At 30.7% G+C, this 22,350-nt stretch overlaps 1 protein-coding gene across 1 annotated transcript; it reads right to left on the bottom strand.

The window, feature by feature from the left end:
* Positions 1-8,836: 8,836 nt before the first annotated feature.
* On the bottom strand, positions 8,837-22,348 carry LOC148625629 (zinc transporter ZIP9-A-like). Its single transcript, XM_088569260.1, has 7 exons — positions 22,145-22,348; positions 19,334-19,439; positions 18,432-18,623; positions 16,789-16,869; positions 13,842-13,927; positions 12,558-12,692; positions 8,837-11,768 (listed from the first exon to the last, which is right to left on the bottom strand). Exons 1-7 carry the CDS (start codon positions 22,238-22,240, stop codon positions 11,523-11,525), a joined length of 942 nt encoding a protein of 313 aa, XP_088425386.1. The 5' UTR covers positions 22,241-22,348; the 3' UTR covers positions 8,837-11,522.
* Between the last annotated feature and the right edge of the window lie 2 nt (positions 22,349-22,350).

Below are 22,350 nucleotides of genomic sequence, written 5' to 3'. Positions count from 1 at the left end.
CTAAAACATATAATTCAATACTAACAAATATAGCAATGACGTTATTACTAATTAGCTGTCTCTTCCAATAATCTGTGTAAAGCTTGTAATGGGGATTACTGGGTGACATCAAGTTCAAGGTTTGTCATTGTATGACCCAACAAAGGCAATTACTTTCTATAGGTCAAATTCAGAATCTTCAATGCAAGACTGTACATTAACTGCATAAAAGTTATAATGAAAAGCAAAACTAAGCTTCAATTCCCTTACGCAAATATCTTCCAAATATTTTTTTTAATTTTGTATGTTACTCCAAATTAATTGTAAGCCACTATAACAAAATTCAACCTTTTATTAGATTATGTATTGCTTAAATGTATAATACCTAAGTGTTGGATAAAGCCAAAGGAAGCCGTACTATTCCCTTTTCAATTGTAACTGGGGAAATTGCTAGTTTTGCGTTTTTGTTTTGTTTTGTTTTGTTTTTCGTTTTGTTTTTGTTTTTGTTTTTTTTGTTTTGTTTTGTTTTTTTTATTTATTGTTTTTATATTTTGCAATTAATCACAAAGAAACCAGACATTCCTGACAACATTTTAAAAGGTCGTTCGAAACATCTTAAAAGAATGACTTCTCTCAAGAGGCACGGTTAATGAGGTACTTTTAAAATTCAGTGTTCTTTAAGTCTCTTTACAGTATATCTAGTAGCTGCTTTTGTTTTGTTTAGTTTCGGTTTGTTGAAATTTGATGATAGAAAACAATAAAATCATGTCCATTTTGGAAGACCAACTAATGCAACAACAGAACACAATTATATACATCAGTAAACACAATTACATGCTGACTGTAAAAATACCAAATGCTTCTTATTAATTAGTAAATACTTAAAGGTCATGTCATTTTTATTATAATTATCAAGATCTCAAATATATTCATACATAAAAATATTCAACAATAAAAATTCCTCAATATAATTTTATTACACTATTTACATGTTGAATCATTAGACATTTGGCAGCAATGGTAACACAGAAGAGTCTGTCTACCCCTAAAGCTGTGAAAATGAGACCTGTTTATTTTTACACCATTTATTAGTCCTAAAATTGGTAGGTTTTGTTTTTTTTTTTGCTTTTAAACTGTGTTGTCCAGCATAAATTCTTGGCTTACATTTGTTGATTCAGACAGTTTTTCATGTAGTCAAGGAATCAAACCTCTGTACACACTAATTATATTCTTTTGTGCCCCTAAAATTAAGTTTTCAACATTTTTAACTTCTAATTGTATCTCAAGCACCTGTTAAAATGTAACAGACTTAATGGATAAGTGGTAATAAGAAAACTCATTAACTAATAAAGAAACTTTAGGCATACGAAGGGAAGGCCACATGGTCTAAGTATTGCATTAATATTCCCATAGACTTCTACAGTGAAGTGCACATTTTCAGGATTTTTTTTTAAATATGTAAATTGATTCAATAAAACTTTCACTTCTGTAGCATTTCTAAGGATATGTGAAAAAACAATTTCCTGCAAAAAAGTAGGGTGAGTCCATGAAGATCTGACAGAAAAGTAGTCTTGAACTATAAACAGCCATTTTCTGTTTCTGTCATTTTTATCCACCTGTACAATTTATATCTGTGGAAGCATTTTCATTTAAACCATAATAGATATTCCAGGAAGATTTCTACAGTTTGTTAAAACATGTAGACGATTACAGAAGAGTATAGCATACAATAAAATTACAATGAAAAGTTCAAGTATTAAATTTATAAACATATAACAATTACAAACATTAAAGCACATAATAATGGAATGAAAAAAGGGAAAGAAAAACATGAAAAATACATAAATAACTAATAAACGAAAACAGTAAACTTACAATATCGACAAAAATACTTATTGAGTAAATTCCAGCTAAGAATCATGCAAAATGTGATTCATGGGTTAAAATTAGATTAAAATTATATAGAATGCACTGTATATTTCAAAATTGAGGGAGATAACTCTGTAAATGACATTCAAATACAACAGAATCTATTGGATTTTCAATGTTGATTATTAAAGAGCAGGCCGATTTGAATGAATAATTACACATTTCATAGTATAGACCCATAAAACAACTTAATTGCGAAAATAAAAATATGTAGCCTTTTTGGGGTGTATCACATTTTTCAGATTTTGCAGGATTCTTACAAAGACAGCTACTTAAGTCTTTTCCCAATTTTGAGCAAATGTTAGTTTTTGTCATATCCCATAGTTTGGTTAATATGTTTATACACAGTTCAATTTCATGATTCAATAAAAACGTGTGATATCATTCAAAGATAACTCAGATAAATAAAAAAAATAGTGTGACTATATCAGTCTTATAGTCTGTGTCATACTGCCAACAACATGGAATTCATGTTAAAGAGTAAAATAGGGAACCAAGGTTCTTGTGGAAATCAAAAGAATGTATTCCACGCACAAAGACTCAAACAGGGAAAACAGACACACACAACAAAGACATAAAATAACCAAAATAATATGTACAAAGCAACAAAAGTAAATGAGCCACTGCAGAAAAATACAGAAAACCAGTTTCGGATCTCTTGTAAGACAATACAAAGGTGACTTGTCCAACTTACTTTAACTTTATGAAATCCAGAAGCTTTATGTCCCCGTTTCCAGTAATTGAAATTATAAATAATGGAAATGGTTAATAAACATTCCACAATTAATAGGACTTTAAAGAGTCTAAGTCTATTATGAAAGGTAAAATGCACAAAAAAATGAAATGAAAATTGGAAAACTTTGACATCTCTTTAATATGTGACAAAATCTCACATACAGCAGATAATACAATGACTTCCTTTTTAATGAAACATTGTACAAATAGGAAACCGATAATTAAAGTACAAGTTGTATAAAATGTCTGAACCACTACAAAGTTATTTCAATTTTATATGAACTCGGAGATAAGAATCGATATCAGAATGAATGAGTTAATAGTTATACTTTACAATAAAAGTGGCAAAACCTTATGAGCAAATATCATATGAATCAGAAAATACTTAATTCAAAAATTTAAGAATTCAAACATGAAATAATCAAAGACATGTTCACAAACAATATGTACATATCTAAACTTTGAATGCCTTACAAACAGAAAAATGATTAATATGATTCTGATAAAAAAAATTGAGGCATATATTCCCATTTGAGGGTAGTCAGAGTTACAACTGATAAATAAAGGGTAATGAAAAATTACTGAACTCAGAGTCAAAGGAAATAGCCAAAAAAAGAAAATTCCAGGTAACAAATGGCAATATAAAGGCAAATTCAAGAATTTTGGAAACAAGCACAATGGTTTGACTAGGTACAGGCATTAAAAATGAAAAATTAAGGGTAATAACAAATTATAGAACTGATAAAATCTAGGCAATAGTCAAAAGGAAAATTCAAAAGGAAAGTCTGTATAACAAATGGCAATATCAAGGCAAAAACCCGTAAAGATGGAAACCATCACAATGGTCCGGACTTGGTACAGGCATTTCAAAATGAAAGGTAGGTTAAACCAGATATTATAGTGTGCCGAACCTACTGCTTCCATAACAGTCTATAGTTTCTCGTACATTGTAAAACATACAGGCAGCACACAACTGCCAAAATTGATGAGTCATAAGTTAACTATTTTAAAGTAAATGTTATTTGAAACTACTGAAAGATAAAAAAAAAAGGTGAAATGATGCATGTAAAACAATTTCTATGGAAAAAAATTTTCAAGCACATCTGAAGTTTTTTTTCCCTATAAAGTAACGAGATTCTACATATTTTTATGATAGAGATTGTTTGATATGCGATTTAACACTCCACTTTCCAAATATGATATTATGCAATTTTTTGTCAATCAAACAAATATCTTATATTTGCTATATTAAGTAGAAAGTGGACAGATTTGTGGATCTATATGACATTTACAAACTTATTGTAAAATAAAACATGTTTTATTAAATCTATGATTTCATAGAATGAAAAAAATTACAGAATATTTTTTGAAAGTGCAGTGAATCATAAAAATGGAAAATGTATTAATTTTCACTATTGCTAATTTTTGTAGATTTTCTCAATTTAACATATTCACAGGTATCAATTTTCATGATTTCAAAAAATGGTTAGCATTGCAGTGTTAAAATCAACATTGTGAGTACTATTTTTCAAAAATAGCCAAAATCAGTACACCACAAAATAAATATGTTTTATGTTTACAGTATTATATATATATATTGATTGACTTCAAACTGACTTTTTAATTAAAAACTATTAATTCTCACAAGTCAGTGATTACACTATTTGCTGATTAGATAAGTCATTTACTCTATAAGTTTGGTTGAAATCTTGCAATTTTGAGTACTTCAAGGCCAAAATTATTTAAAATGATTGTCAAATGAATTTCATATGAAATTCAAGTTAATTGAGCCTTCAACATTATTTCATGTCAAATATTCATGTGAAGTACATGGAAAGTGGTTCACATGAGAAAATCACATTAATTTCATGAGAAAAATATTTGCTTGAATTTCTAAATTGTGAAGAGACCATAGAAATCCTGCTTGGTCACATGACAAAAGAACAAATAACCAGAATTCAATCCTGGTACAGCTAAATCCAGTCTTATGATTTAATTTCATTGTAAAAGTATTTTAATCCTTTGCTGGCCATTAAGGTAGCACCTTTTTCACATCAAATTATTTGTGCATCTACTTTTCACAATTAGTTGAACAACAAAATAAATGCAAACTTTGTACAATTTATAACTTTTCTTTATAATACTTTTAAAGATTTTAAAAGAAAACATGTATTTACACTGACATTTTGAGAGGACTAAATTTACACATACAAGAAACCAATATCAGATCACAGCTTACATTCCACTGACATTTTTAGTAAGAATGAGTATACAATACAGATGAAATACATTGAGAACATGACAACAGAAAAAAAAAAACTTTAATGAAAGCAAAAAAAAAAAATTAATCTAATAAACTATCAGAAAATGAACAAGATAAAATTAATGCCCAGCATGTACTTTTCTTACAAAACTTAAAATGAACATAGGTATCAGTTTTGATGATGTAATTCCATAATTTTTTTAGAGATAAAATTATTTACAACAACCATTAACCTGAGTTCGTATTGTTGGCATACAAACAGTAGTTTATACAATGAAACTTGTCTAAAACCCACCAAATTGGACTTTTAAAATTTGTTCTATTAAGATAGGTTTTAAAAAAATATAAATTGATATGAACAGACTTTCAAAGTGGCTGGTTTAGACAGGTTTTTGGGTTTTTCAGGATTGTGTGGTTTTGACAGGTTTCATTGTATAAATTATTACCCTGTACAACTATTTGTCAAAACCAGGCAGGGCACTATTCATGGTAGGAAAATGCAATTTTGGATTTAGATATGCCATAAAATGAATAACTAAATTCTGTTTTTCATAAAGGTTACTAGTGCACATATTATAATAAATGCATAAAAATGGAACCTCACTCATAAAATTGCAAAGTACATAAATATTTACCTAAAAATATCTCACTTTTCCAAATTTGTTTCCTTAAAAGAGACTTCATATTTTTTAACAGATCCATAAGATCATTAAATTTAAAACAAAAGCAATCTAAACTTATGGAGGTAGACCTAAGGTAAGAGATACAACTCTTAAAAATCATTGAAACATTTGTATTCAGCATTTTACATAAATCTCATGTAAGCATCAAAGTAACTTGAACTGATTTCATTCTGTTTCATAGGAAAGCTTGAAAGGCTTTGATGAAATTGAATATGACACAAACATATCACTGATTTCTAGAGTTATGTCCCTTACACTAGGTCTTCCTCCTTAAGTTTAAGATATAATTGATGAAACCAGAGCTGACTGACAAATTGCTATTCATACTACTGGACTTACATAATGTCCAATGCTTTTTTTCAAGTTTAAATATAAAATTATGAATATGAAATATTTAAAAATGATACATATAGCTTAAGTTGGTAATATATATTGAACTGAATTTACCTATCAATAAGATAAACTTTAGGCAAAGCATTACAATAACCATAACAGAGAATAACATTTCTATTCACATACAAAATTTGGCTTGAAAATGCTACAATATTTTGATCAAGTTAAAAGATGTAGCAATGATGACAGTACAAACAAATGAAAAAATACCAAAAGGACACCATACCAAGAACAAATTGTACAAAACACCTCATTTGTTTTTGTATTTTTTTTGTTATTTCTTAATTACTGGTATTAACCTAGCTTAATTTGAAGTGTACCGACCTATTATAGTAGATATTCACACAGATAGATCAAATGAGAGGGATGGGGTTGCTTGTGAAATTGTTATTTGATTAAATAGTTACAATTATATATATTTTCACATAAAAAACACTAAAAAAATATATTATAATTCTATAAATCATCATGAAAATTCCCTTTTCAGTATTGTATTATATACTGGTGAATCCTATTTTTTCCACATTTTTCTTGATGAAAACAAAAGTGCTGCCTCCTCAAAATCTCTAGATCTGTCCCTAACACTAGAATCTACCCATCAGACTGTCCAAGGAAAACTACAGAAGTAACAGATATTATCATATCCAATAAATAGCTTCGCCAAGCGCAGCATGATACAACCGTAGTGGTAAAATCCTGAATAGTGGGGGAAAATGTGGACACAGTATTAGTTTTTGACACACTTAAGCATAAAGACAGAATTCATTATGGGCACAATAAAGGGTTTGGACACAAAATTTTGAATTAAATTAAAAATTTTCAAAATAAGACCAAAAATAAATAATAGACTCCCAGGAGCCTGAAATGCTTACCTGGTTAATTATTGCCTTTCAAGGGCCGTAACTCTAACAAGGAGTTGTCCAACAATTTTGACTTGAAGTAGGACTTTGGTAGGTCTTATCATAAGGATAATTTCATCAATTAAAAGTTTCTTTCTACCTATTATAGTTTCAAGATATTGGCCGAAAACTGGTATAAACATCATTTTTTGCCTTTCAAGGGCAATTACTCTAACAATGAGTACTCCAACATCTTTGATCCCCCAAAAGACTTTTGTATGCCTTATCATAAGGATCATTTCAGCAAATAACAGTTTCTTTCTATCTATCATAGCTTTCAAGATATTGGCAGAAAATGTTAAAAAAAAACTGTAATTTTTCACCTTTTAAGGGCAATAACTCTATCAAAGCACCAAAAAACTTTGATCCAATGCAGACTTTTGTAGGCCTTATAATAAGGTTCATTTCGGCATTTGAAACAATTTGGGCAATATTTCCAACATGGCTGTATGGATTAAAATGAAAATTTGACCACAGATAGATCTCATCATGCTGAACACTTACCCTATGTCCGAATTTGACTAAACCTAAGGGTTTTGGTGATATATGCAAAAAAAACTACTGTCTGACCCCTATGTTCTATGCTTTTCATACCAAATTTGGTTCTAATTAGTCAAGTAGTGTCTGGGGGAAGAGTTCTGAAAAATTGTTAACAATGACTGACAACAACGATGGATGCCAAGTGATGGCAATAGCTCAAATGACCTTCACCCAGGTGAGCTAATAAAAAAAACATTATACATTGGTTTTAAACACTAATTTTTACCCTTTTTACCTCTTTTTCTAAAACGATAGGTGCCAAGATGTCCATATTTAAAAGGAACCTTCCTTTAGTGGTAGGTTAAATTGTATCAAAATTTCATATCAATTGGTCCACCACAATTAATGTGTCCCCAGATGAAGACGACGATGACTGCACCATAACATTATACAACTGCAGTTGTATAAAAAACTTTCATTTGTTTGTGGTATAGAGAAAATTGTTATAGTATAAAAATGTATCCTTGGTAAATTTTGGTTCTAGTAGGATCATTATACCAAATAAGCCATTAAGAATTTCATGTGTTCAACACAAGATGATTCAAACATACCAACTACTTGTTAAGTGGCCATACCATCAATTAGTTAAGTGGGGGTATAATATGGACAGTACATGATAAATATACATTTCCAGTGCTCCTAGAAATACTTATTACAATAATTCTGTTTTAGTACCAGACCATATAAAATTCAGAAACTGCCTGTGGTAAGATGATTTATGGTGTCGAAAAACCCACTGAACAAACTTCAGATGCTATGTTTTTAGGTAACATTAGACTTTATTGTATTAAGACCTGCACTTTTGAGAAAATCATTCATCTCAAACCAAAATCAACCAAATAAAAAAAATCAAGAACAATAACTCTTACAAGGTGCTAATTTCATGTCCAATCTATATAAATTCTATCTCAAAAGTGCAACACCCAAATGAAAGACCAAGACTGGTTACATGGTCTGTAATTGATTCTGAATAGGAAATAAAACTAATAAAAGTTGGTGGGTTTTTGACATGCATGAATCACCTCCTGTCTGATCTTTATAAAGACTGATACTTAAAGATCATAAAACAAACAATGACTTAGTTTTAACATGTGGAAACCAAAAAAAATAGTATGGATTTCATAACTGTAGACTGATAAAATTGCTGCAAATGAATGGAAATGAATTAACAACATACAATAAAATGACCTCTTCTTAAAAAAAAAAAATTTTGGTCAGATCAGTCCAAATTTAGTCTCACTATCCTTGTCCTTGGTCCAAACAAACTAAAAGATTCAAATATAGGCCAGTAAAAATTAATCTCCAGGTTCACCTGGAAACTAATCATACCAAATCTCCAGGTTCTCCTGGAAACTAATACCAAATCTCCAGGTTCTCCACTGAAACTAATCATACCATACAATTACTGATAACTCTTTCTTTTTAAATATGTGTGTTTATTATATTTGGTTCAAAAAATATACATGATAAAGTCATGATAAATTATTTTTATCCCTCATCATTTGTAGCATGTTTAAACTATATTTTTAACTAAAAAAATGGTGGTAAATACTATCATTAAATAAAATAATATGAACAAGAAACAATTCACATCCCTATAAAGACAAGTGTTGGAAAACTAAACATAAATCAATAAAAAACTATATTCAATTACTACTGGATTTTGTGCTATTTTATTTAATGACAAAAATGTGATAAATGGCATGTAAATATAGACAGTATCGATTTCATTAGAAATTGGTTCAATCAAATTATAAGCCAAAGTACTGTGCTAACATAAAGCATGTAGAAAACGATGGGTAAACTATAGTTTCAATTTCATTGGAACCAATTTGAATCTAATCATACATTACAGAACTGATTTGTATAAGAGACCTAAATGCAGTTCACAACAATTGATGACAATATTTACTGGTTCATTAACCATAATGTGTGATAGCTTTTACAAATTGATTATGTTACACAGGATCTGACATTAAGTAAACTTACCATTTGGGCAATTAGAAGTTAAATCACAGTTACCAAAGGACAACCACATTTTATTTATTTTCCAACATAAATTAACCTAAATGGCTGGTGCAAAGTTGGGCATATGGCCTGTTGGCGATGTGTTGGTCTATGGCAAAAATCTGAACCTTAAGGAAAACCAAGTTTTCAAATTAGGTCAGCTTACTTTTCTTCAACTTGCCCAAATTGAAAAGGTTTACAAAATTTTAATGTCAAATCCTCATACATTCACAAAATAATCCCAGGAACATAACTCCACTTTTATCCAATTTTCAGCTAACACCAAAATAAAACAAATAAATGAAATAACTGAGAAAGTAATAAACAAAATAAACAAAAACTCAATGTGGGTAAAAAATGGACTTCAAGGTGCTGCATCCAGAGGGTACCAATAATTCCATTTAAAACCACATGCCAATATTATATTTGCTTACATTCTATTTTAAAAAAGTTCTGTGAAGGATCAAGTTCAACTAGTAAAAAAGAAAAGAAAAAAAAGCTAAATCAAAGTCTCCAAGCGGTGAACAAAACTCGCATGTATGTGTATAGTAATTAATTATAAATGGATTTTAAAGAGTCAAGATTACACCTTTTTTCTAACTTCAGTAAAGTAAGGCAAATGATGTATCCTCCATTCCAATGATTATGCTTCTTTCAGTTGTGTAAAGTAGTTCCACTAACAGGTACATTCACATTTCATACTTGAAGATTATATACATAAATCCATGCACACCATTCTGCTTGGAATGACCCCAGTACCTTTTGAAGTCGGAGAAACAATGTTATGAAAAAAAAGCTCATTATAAAAACAGCAAGAAAAATATGCATTTTCTTCAATGTTGTGAATTGTCTAATACAGGTTTCTGTAGTACAGGAGTATACAATGAATACCATGCAAAGGATTGACGGGCATAAAGAGAGAAAATGATCATGTACTATAATGTTCTAAACAAACTAGTATAATTACAACCAAATGTTTGGCAACACTAAAGAATATTAACTTTCAGTCAGTTCAAAAGAAAATAAACAACATCAAATTTGATAAAATATATCAGCCCATATCATTAAATGATATCACGTTAAATCAGAGGGTAACAGCAAAAGTGCATTTAAACCATATGTTCCCATCTTTGCACTGAAAATGTATATATCACAAATACTCTACAAATAGTATTTTCTTAAAATAAGCTCTTGAGCAGAAATGCAACTTATCGTGGGACCTGCTGGACCTAACGGGAAGGTCCAACAAAAATGATTGTTGTGCAGGACCTTCTGGCCAGCAATATTTTGTCTGCACGAGACCTCAAAACTTAATTCTCTGTCAGTCCTCATTGTATTTTGTTTAAACAAAAAATGTAATCAACTTTATTGTAGTAACCAAAGCTTTAATCTCACATAAGGAACCATTATTTTCATACTCTATTCATTTCATACCATGTTCATTTTGACCCAAACAATTTCATATCTGGTATTATAATTTTGTTCTTCAGGAAGGAGATCTATTTGTCAGAAAATATGGCCATGGCCGATCAAATCAATAAAATTGTTAAGCATTTTATTGTTGAACTAGGATAGTGGAACAATTATCACTATGTTACAACTAAACAGGGTATCTGAAATCAGTTTAAAATTCATTCCTTAGCATTTCATTTTATTTTTTGGTATAAAATATACGTTTGGCAAAACTTGTTACTCTGTCAGCCCCAATGTCTGATAGAACAGGTTAGTCAGCTGATGTATGATCATATCATGTAAGAACATTTTTCATCAAAGACAAATTTCTCCTATGTTTCCACATTGTGATTACAACTCCATATTAACCGTCACTAAGTAATATCAAGCTTAGATTGACATATGGTGTAATTTTTAAATGACATGAGACATAACTGACAGACACATACTGAAAAATTCTGACTAAAACACCCTTTTCAGACACTTTCACAACTTGCTTGAACTATTACTTCCTTAAAAATCAACTTTCTAGCTTCCTCTAATACCCTTCTATATCACTTTTCACTACAATTAAATACTGGTCATCACTAAAAACCCAAGACCAAAACATACTCCCATAAAATAACATAAAACAAGATTGTATCAATGTTTATGACCAATAGACAATATCACGGGAATAATAGAACCCATAACTATGGCAACCAATTCTATAGACTTAAATCCTTTGTGTTCATGGATGACAATTGTTCCATCAGGATTAGTATGTCGCACCTGTCCAGCAGAGACTTCAGGTAATACATGGACGGTAGCCACATACAAAAATGTTCCAGCACTAAAAAGCATAGCTATTCCTGTCATCTTGACATCAGTCAAGGATTCTGCAGATCTCTGTGGAAGAGAAGAAAATAATGTTTTCCTGTACTAATTTGTATATAAATGTACTTGTGCAGTACAACAAGTTATTTTGGAAGTACAAAATTCATTTTATTTTCAAATTAAATATACCTTTTACCTCTGTTAATCATGCTGATTTACTAGGTCTTTCAATTGCAATGCAAAGAAAGTTTACATTTTGCAGGATCCGTTATCTGGTTTATATCCAAAAAAATATTGGATCAAAGGTGATTTTATTCTTGTGTTCATTTGTTAAATTATCTGTCAACTATTTGGTTATATTACACCTCTCTTATAACATTCTAGAGCCTGGTGGTATTTTCTAATTGCAATTTTGTAACCTTTACTCAACATATACACGTATTTACAGAAAATATGGTATATGGCTGATTAATTCATTTGGGATTTATTTATTAATGGAAAATTAGTGTTGTAGTGAATATTCATTTTCATACTGAACCTCTGGAAAGCAGCAAAAAGTATCTTATTTGTACATAAAAATGCTTTATTTGTAATTAAATGATATAAAAAAAGTCTGCTCTTAGAATTTCCTTCAAATTCATATAATTTGATTATATCTTCACTTATGTCAATGTCAAGTATTTTTTAACAAATATTTTTTAATGATACATTTTTCTTGTATCACAATGATACCTGTCTAAACAATACACTGAATAATCCAAAAATCAGTCTAAACCAGACACTTTTTAAGCTCCCTTTATATCAATTTAAATGTATTTTAATACACAAAAGATCAATCAAATTTCAAGGATAGTACATTACCTGACTGAGAATAACAAAAGTTACAAGTGCCATCAAAGGAGCAGCAACAGAAAAAATAAATAAATGTCTTTTTATTCTTGGTCTATCAAACCCTTCATGTAAAAGGAATGACACCAGACCGAATGCAGCAGGTGCCTGAAAGATAAAAACAATGTAAACTACACTGTTTATAACATTATTACAATGTTATAATATAAAAATATGAATACTGACTCTTTGTGACAATAAATTAACTGTAAAAGTTAAAAAAAAGCATGTACTCGGGTTCATTACTAACTAGGGCTTGGTAAGTAGGTGGAGACAAGGAATTAAGGTACAATTGTGGGTGCACAATCTAGAGTTTAAAATTTATGCAAACAAAAGAATGCTTCTGCATAATAAAGATTATAAGGGTAAATGTTGAAACTGCTATTTGAATTTTGATTAAGTCTGATTTGCATACTCGTTTTATAAATCAGCATTGTAGGATCTTTTTAATTTTTTTTTTTTAAATACAGATTTTAAGGAGATAGACCTAGTGTAAGGGACATAACTCTTGAAATCAGTGATATATTTGTATTATATTCAATTTCACCCAAGCTATATTCAATTTCACCAAAGCCTATCAAACTTTCATTTTAAACAGAATGAAATCAATCCATGTTGCTTTGATGCTTACATGAGATTGATGTCAAATGCTGAATACAAACATTCCAATGATTTGTAAGAGTGTCCCTTAACATACGTCTACCTCCTTAAGTATCTAACAACACTGAGACCGCAGAAATCCCTGAAGTTCTCTAAAGAGGCTCTGCCAAGTTTGGGAACATTGAAATCTTACCTTTCCCCTTTCTTGTGGTGTTTCTTTTTCTCATATTCAAAATTAATTTTGTGATAAGTATGCCAATCCAGAGCACCTTCCTTGTTGCTATTCCTTTGTATTTACAAGACATCATAATATGTTTTAATGTGACACCACAAATTCACCAAAAAGGAAATATCATACAGCTAAAAATAGGAACACCTTTGTCTCAATCAAAAATGATGATTTGTGTATTGAATGTGTTAGTGTGCATCGTTCAACTTGCTGAAATAATAGCTGCTTGATAAACTATGGACTACAAAAACAAAGGAAGACATATTTATCCCTGTACTTGTAAATTTCACAGATTTTGATAGACTAGGAATATGTATTCAAATACCATATACCCAGGTGTTAATTATGCAGTATACAGCTTAAACTCAACATCCATTTCAAATATATCCGAGAGATTTAGAAATTGAATGTGAGTTACTTATACTAACCTTATGTAACATGATAGCAACAAATACTATTAATGTGAGAGAAGAATGATTCAACTTTACTGCAGCACCAAGTGCAATACCATCAGCTGAAAAAAAAAATGAAATTGATGTCAAAACCCTGAAAGGGTGGCAATTCCAGCACCATTTAATTTGCAAAACAACATATTATCTCATTCACTGGGAATGCCAACATGGTTAAAATGTAAATGGAGAAATTATTGTATTGAAGGGTAATATCACAGGAAGAGGGGGTACTGATAAAGCTGTCATAAAATATTTCCCTTTGCGAAAACTAAAATAACAAGAAGCTTTTAAGATCTTGAATGGCTCACCTGCAAAAAAAATTGGTGGCCATATTGTTTGGGTACACATTACAATAATTATTAATTTACATTGTATTTTTCATTTACAGGTCTATTCTAACACCACTAAAGATTTCTAGATACCTTAGCATAAGAATCATAACAGGTATATTATTAGACAACAGAAAGTTTTTTTTTCTATTTAATATTACAGTTTTTAAGATAAAAACTGACAATTATATAAAAAGAGATACTTTTTTTTTTGCCTTTCAAGAGCAATAACTTATAAGGATTCATCCTACAACATAATCCCAATAAAGTTCTAAGTAGGCCTTATCATTTCAGCAATCAAAAAAATTTTTTTTCTAGCTACATATCCCAAACTTAACAAAATTTTGTCGGCAGTAAACAATTAATTTCTAACCTTAAACAATTATGTTGAACTTGGACCATGAACAAAAAGAAATTCTGAAATATCTGAAATTCAGTTTCTCAAAACCCTTCAAATAAAAATTCAACTAGAGGCTCAACAGAGCCTGAATCGCTCACCTGGTTAACCATTTGCTCATTTGAAGAACTTGATGAATGAGACAGGCTAAGTTAAAATCAACTTAATTGTCAAATGCAGGAAATGCTTTTAATAGCATTTTCATTACCTGAACCAGAATTTTGCTAAAGGCAACATTATTTTCAAAAACCTGCCTTCCGACCCACAAGTTCCATTTTTTTTATAGGCAGCCATATCTATTCACAGATTAAAAATCACAACAATCATTTTGAGCACAGTACACTAAAGAACTATTATGCTTATTTTCATTCAATGATCTTAAATGATTTTAGAAATGATTTCCAAAGTTGCACATGCGACAAATGCCAAAAAAAAAACTGTTTCAGGGGCCTTAACTCCTACATCAGTTGACGAATCGTTTTGAAAATTTCGCCATGGGTTCAACTCATGATGCTGAACAATACTACTCTGCCAGAAATTTGCTAAAGGCAATAATTTTTGAGTTATTTACAAAAAACTGTGATGTGACCCCTATGATCTATTTTAAGTAATGGTGGCCATGTTTTTTCATGGATCAAAAATCCCAACAGTCAATTTGTGCAGAACACTCCGAGGAACAATCATGCCCAGTTTAAAACCAAGTTTAATTTTCCACACACATATGACTATCTTAATCATTGCATGACTTTCTAATTTAAAGTAGACTAAAACACTGTCTCTGATAAGAAGTTACTTGACCCATTAAATGATTGATACCAGTTACAAGAAGGTGAAAATGTCTATGTCAGTTCAGTCCTTAGAGCAAGCAGCATTTCAAAATTGAAGAATTATCACCTCTACTTCGAATGTGTTTTTTTTTTAAGTTATATGGTCAAAGAGTACAAGACCTAACAGGTGAGGAAAACAGACAGATAAAATTCCAAAAAAGATGTTTACTAAATATAAACTTTAAAATAAAATCATCTTTTTTTTTGTTTTTTGTTTTTGTATTACATGTACTGTGAATTATCACTACAGCAATATAGATAAAATTTTTGAAGGCCATTTAAAACTTAATAAATGCAGGACACAGAAAACTAGGACACAAATTATGTGCAAGGTTTAGAACAGCAAATATTATGACAGATTAAAAACTTCATAAACAGCTGTTTCACAACATATGCAGTATATTTCATTTCCTTTACATCTACAGATCTTTAAAACAGAAAATGAAAAAAAGAAAATCAAACTAACACATATTACCAAAAATTATTAAGCTTAAAACTTCACTACAAAATTTTCTTCTCCTTTGATACTAAAAAAAAACACTAACAGCCTAAGTATTACATTTTTTTAGCATCAATATCTTTACAATCCCTCACCCAGTTTACCTGCAACTTGGACAACAAATACTAAAGAAGTTGACTATGCTTACATATATCTGCAATGTGGACAACAAGTCCTTACATAGCTGTTGTCTAAACTTACCTGCAGCATGAACAACAAGTCCTAAAGTAGCTGTTGTCTAAACTTACCTGCAGCATGAACAACATGTCCTAAAGTAGCTGTTGTCTAAACTTACCTGCAGCATGAACAACATGTCCTAAAGTAGCTGTTGTCTAAACTTACCTGCAGCATGAACAACATGTCCTAAAGTAGCTGTTGTCTAAACTTACCTGCAGCATGAACATGTCCTAAAATAGCTGTTGTCTAAACTTACATGTACCTGCAGCATGGACAAGTCCTAAAGTAGCTGTTGTCTAAATTTACCTGCAGCATGAACAACATGTCCTAAAGTACCTGTTGTCTAAACTTACCTGCAGCATGAACAACATGTCCTAAAGTAGCTGTTGTCTAAACTTACATGTACCTGCAGCATGGACAACATGTCCTAAAGTAGCTGTTGTCTAAATTTACCTGCAGCATGAACAACATATCCTAAAGTAGCTGTTGTCTAAACTTACCTGCAGCATGAACAACATGTCCTAAAGTAGCTGTTGTCTAAACTTAAATGTACCTGCAGCATGAACAACATTTCCTAAAGCAGCTGTTGTCTAAACTTACCTGCAGCATGAACAACATGTCCTAAAGCAGCTGTTGTCTAAACTTACATGCAGCATGAACAACATGTCCTAAAGTGGCTGCTGTCTAAACTTACCTGCAGCATGAACAACAAGTCCTAAAGTAGCTGTGATTTTATGTCTGTTTTGTTGTACTAATGTGTCTTGTGATTCAGGATCTACCATAAAATTCAGAATTGTGAAAAGTTACATTTAAACTTGATTATGCATAATACAGCATGTATAGAAAATCTTACTATGTAAATCGAGTTTCTATAGTAATTACAGAGAATCTTACCCTGTAGAACAGTTTCTACAGTAATAACAGCTTTTATTCTCAAAATTCCATGATTTAATTAGCTCAAGATAAGAATCATGCAAAATATGATGGTGTTTGGAAAGCCTACATATTTTTATTTTTTATACTTTGTTTAAAATGTTTTAGTAAACAGAAAAAAATAAATTGGCTTTTCATAGAATCCTTCTTCATATGAGATAAAAATTACATATAATGCACTATAGAATTTCAAATTATGGGAGATAATTCTAAATGACACTAAAATACAATAGAAACTATTGGATTTTCAATGTGAATTAACTCCTAAGAGCAGATGGATTGAAATGAATAGTTATACTTTTCATCATATAGACCTATAAAACAATTTTATAACAAAAATAAAAATAAGTAGCCTAATTTGGGGGTGTATCCCATTTTACAGAGTTTGCATGATTCTTACAAAGACTACTTAATTAACTGACTGTAGCAAAACAAGAAATAACGGAACGCCAGTAGAGAAAAACATTTTTACAATAGTGTTTTTGTTTTCAAGAACATACATATTATGACAATTCTAAACTACTCATTGAACATTTATTTATAACAAAGGCCTTTACAATGTGTTAATAAAAATACACATAAAAAGAACAAGAATTGGAAAAATTACTACTTTACACAAATTCATGTCAACTTTCAATGCAAACAGCAGTAGGAATCAGAGAATGAAATCCAAAATTTTACACTGTTAGATTCATTTCTTCATGGTTATAAACTGAACGTATAAACTGAATTTTACAACAAGAAGAAATAATCCAGAAAAAATTATAGCATTCATTTTATATCAACAGTGAAAACGAGATTTAACATTGTCAGCTAGAGATACTGTGAGAAAGCTCACAAACAGCTACCCTGCTTCAAACTGGAGTCAAATGTAAAATCCATTACTTCAATCATCTCCCTTTGGAGTATTCCAACAGTTATTATATTCCTTTGTATGCATCTACATATAATGCCAAACCTTCATATTAAATTGCATCAAAATCCCTTACACAGTTTAGGCAGAGTTGCAATAACTAGAAATGTGGACAGACAGACAGAAAGACAGGGTGGTTCCTGTAAATTCCCAGACTTTGCTTGGGTTAATAACATTAAACAATAATGTAAATACATTTTATCATAGACTGTTAAGCATAAAAAATAGAATAACAGCAAATTTATTATTGATTAGGGCAAAAAAATTATAGTCTTGTTTCCTGCTACCCAACAAACAAACAAATTGAGTAGGTAGAGTAACTATTTTAGTTTTCAAAAACATTTTACTTCAGTTAATGGGGAAACAATAGCAGTAGACTATAGCAGTACTTGAACAAAAATGGCTACAAAAAGTTTAGGGTGGAAAGGACAGCAGGAAACAGGCATGTTAATTTTGGGAGGTCACAGATGTACAGACTTGTTATTCATTACCTGAAGCTCCATGCATGTGTGATCCACCAATCTGATCCACCAATAACATGAAGATGAAACCAACAACAAGTGTAACACCAATAACTGAATGACTGTCTTCCATGCCATGGTGATGATGTTCATGTGAACCTTTATCTTGGCTTGCTATTTCTTTTTCTGTTGGATGATGATCACTACTGTGGTCATGGTGTTCTGAAATTTACCCAGAAATCCTTTAAAATGAACTTCATTGCTATTCATTTCATGTTTTTTCTATAGATTAGGTCGATTTTAGTCTTTTATGAATAATTTCACTTCATGAAATATTTTGGGGCCTTTTACAGTTTGCTTTATGGTAAAGGTTTTGCCCACCATTGAAGACCATGTGGTGACCTGTAGAAGTTTAATTGTTTGTTGCTTGACGTTTGGTAGATGACTGTCTTATTGGCAAGTATACCACATCTCCTACATTTATACATAATATAGAATTTGTCCTAGACCTATATGTGCATATGGAATCTGGATGCTTAGTCTTTTTTTCGTAGCTTTTTTGTTTGAACCTAATTCTTTGTTAATACAACAACAAGCATGATGTGTTGATTTATGAAATTTTTGAAATAGTGGATCACATATAGTATGACATATATTTACAGCAAAATGGTGTTCAATCATGACTATGCTGGGTCATTTTGCCAAAGGTGATAAAACTTGTGGGTGAAAACCGTAATTCACTAAGGTTCATAAATGAATGTAGAGTGAAAAGCCATGTTGGAAGGTCAATTGGCAGGTATGACAGTGGGTGTGAGCTAGATATGTACATGTATGTCTCAAACAATACATGCTGTTAGGCTCTTAAATAAATATAAGAGTATCATATTCACTGAATATACAAATATGATGTTATTTTTCATTTGAATACCTACCAGCACCAGCACTATACATAGCATGAATTCCTTCAGGGATAATCACAGCCAATGCAGTTCCTACTAGCAAACCAGCCCCAAACACAGTCACTAATTTCAATTTCTCCTGAGAAAAAAAGTTTTAATCATAACACAGAGATTACTATAAAAACAAATGTACAATACAAAATCCCAACTGGCTAAACACAATGTCACTTTTTATTTGAAAGAGTACTCAAGAAAACCAAGGTTATAGCAGTAATCAAAAGAATTCAATCCAGGGACTAGACATGGAAAACAGACACACACAACAAAGAACACAAAGCAACCAAAATCATACACACAAAGCAACAAAAGCAAATGAGCAACTCGGACTCCACTAAAAAACTGGGAGCATGGACCAGGTGCACCTGTAGGGTAAACCTCCTCTGCTTCTAAAGAACCACCCGCAGAGTTGCTCATAAAAGGTTAAGTCCAGGGTAAACTATTGTATTGTTCCCTACAGACGATTTTGACGGGAAACCTGAAATGCTGCCTAAGAAACACAATTTCATAAAACCAATTAGCTGTGGGGATTCAAACACAACAAAACTTAAAATATACTTACATGTATTAAAATCTGAGAATGGCAACATAATTTTTTTTATTATTGAAAATAAGAGAAATATATACATTTCAAATCAGGTCTTTTTAGATACAAGACTACAAAAATAACTTTTTAAATGGTTAATATGTTCCCAGAAAGAGCTAAATGCAGAGAAGTCCAAAAAGTCCAAAAATTGGTAAAATGAAAATTCAGAAACAGCTACATGTACCAGTATACAAGTACACGTACATTTGTATACAATGGGTAAAAAAATCTGCAAGATGGGAGAAAATGGGCCCAGGCACCTGAATATACTTCCAACTCACAAGATTTCATGACATCACAATGAAACATTTCAAACACCAAACAAGCAATATTTATTGTCATAATCGAATAATTCATCTTGAATTTTTTGTACATACTTCATCAAAATCCATCCAATTGCTTGATAGTAAAAAACCTGTTTCCAACAAATAGCAACAACATGGACAGACAGTTTGATAAAGATTTTAACAAGTGACCTCTTCCTCCTATAAACAATCACTGCTTTCTTGTAGTAAGTGAGCTTTGCTCGCTATTATGTAAATGGTTAGAAATTTGTCTCATATTGATCACTAAAAAACTTTCATCAACACAAAGTGCTACATCTCTGCCTATTGAAGCTTTGAAATGTAGTCAAAACACCTGCTAAACTAAACATTTCAAAGACCCATATGTAATTTGATTGGAATTCCTCATACATTATAAAAAAAAACTTACTTCAGGATGTAGTACAATGTAAAACAAAGCATTCTTCACCAAACTCGGAACTGTTTTACCAATAAAATTACAAATATTTGGAATATCTATTGCTGGCTCCCACAGATGAAATTAGCCTAAATCAAATCCAATTTTACACAAATGGTAAATGACATGAAATCCATTTTATTTGAAAGGAAACCTAATCAATACTTTGCTTAGAATTAAGGCAAATAACTTCCTCATTTTAGCTACATGTACATCCAACATCACCATCAACATACAAAGAAGGTACAGGTAGCAGGTTGATCCATCACTCATACTTTTTGGTCCAAGTTGATCAATCTATGTACACATGTACATGTAATTACTCTAAACTGTATTCAATTAGGGCTAATACTAATAATATTTTATGAAATATAATCTATTTATTTATATTGTAAAATTTAAGAAAAGACATACTGGTACAATGTAGTTCTAAAAGGATAAGATAATTTCAATATTAAAATTTAATATTTTAATTGTATGAATCAGAGACCTATAAAACTTATTTATTATATACATTGTAGATAGCAGTGTTTTATTGAATGTTCCCACTGTAATAAATTTTGATAATTCACACTGTGAAATAAATTCTGTAATTTCACTCTCCCACTTCCTCCTGCCAAACCGTCACAATTTTGATATCAATCCACCAATCACAGAATTAAAAGTTCATATTGAAAATATCAATAAATTATGAAGAAAATCTGCATAATAAATAAGATAATCAACTGGTTATTGTGAATAACCAAAATATTATTACTCGTGCCAAGAACACTTGAGGATTTAACTCGTGTGCAGATCAAGTTCCACACACTTGTAAATTACTCTTTATTCACTCTTTCCAATTAATTCTCCAATCATTGTCACCCGGTTTATTGATAAAATTATCATGCAGCTGAAAATGGGATTCTTTTTCTCCTTTGATTAAATGATCTGAAATAAATTGTAGCAGACGACCAGAAGACCTGAAAATTGGAAACTGAAGATTTCAGTCAATTATATTTAAAAAACAAAAAAGTTGTGATAGGTTAATGTAAAAATAATTAATTCAATTTAGAATTATTTTCATATATATATTTGCAGTACTTTTTTAATTATGATCATTTGAAGTCAAATTGTTGTTGTTGTTTAAGTAAGTACGCGATCTCGTTCCCGGCAGTGTGATAGTATGAAATATCAGTTAGTTGCAAATCTCTTTTAATTACAGGACTATGTATGAAATTGGTGACAGATCCACTGGGTCACAGGTCGATATGAAATCACAAAAAATCTCAAATATTATATATATATATATATATAAAAAAACGAACAAAAACAAAAACAATACTGAGAAACCAATACCCAAACGGTGATGAAAATAGTAATGTACAAAAATAAATGTTCATTGATAAATGTGCAAAGTAAGAGGGAAAAATGAAGTATTAGATCCGGTAGATAGACAAAAGGCAAAATGTATACGGTACCTCGGAGAACGTAATGGCCAATGGAATTATTCCCGAAAGATAGCAGCCAATTAACATAGCAAGACATAACAATATAAGCGTCCACACTTCATCCATCTTCAACTGTTGAATAGGGTCAAAAAGGGGTACTGAAAATTTTGTTAATCTGTCAACAACATCGTCCAATTCAAGTCGGAAAGTCGTGTCAAATTTTCAATCGGTGTCAC

The sequence above is a fragment of the Perna viridis genome, chromosome 2 (assembly GCF_037379345.1).
Source record: "Perna viridis isolate PV_CMFRI_1.1 ecotype Kerala chromosome 2, ASM3737934v1, whole genome shotgun sequence".
Classification (NCBI taxonomy): Eukaryota; Metazoa; Mollusca; class Bivalvia; order Mytilida; family Mytilidae; genus Perna; species Perna viridis.
This window is presented reverse-complemented; position numbering and strand designations above follow the sequence as displayed.

Coding starts and splice junctions, on each gene's coding strand:
- LOC148625629 (XM_088569260.1), bottom strand. CDS start 22,240: ATGGATGAAGTGTGGACGCTTATATTGTTATGTCTTGCTATGTTAATT. Junction 19,440..22,144: donor TGGCCATTACGTTCTCCGAG/GTACCGTATACA, acceptor TTTTTTTCTCAG/GAGAAATTGAAATTAGTGAC. Junction 11,769..12,557: donor CTTTTGTTATTCTCAGTCAG/GTAATGTACTAT, acceptor TCTCTTCCACAG/AGATCTGCAGAATCCTTGAC.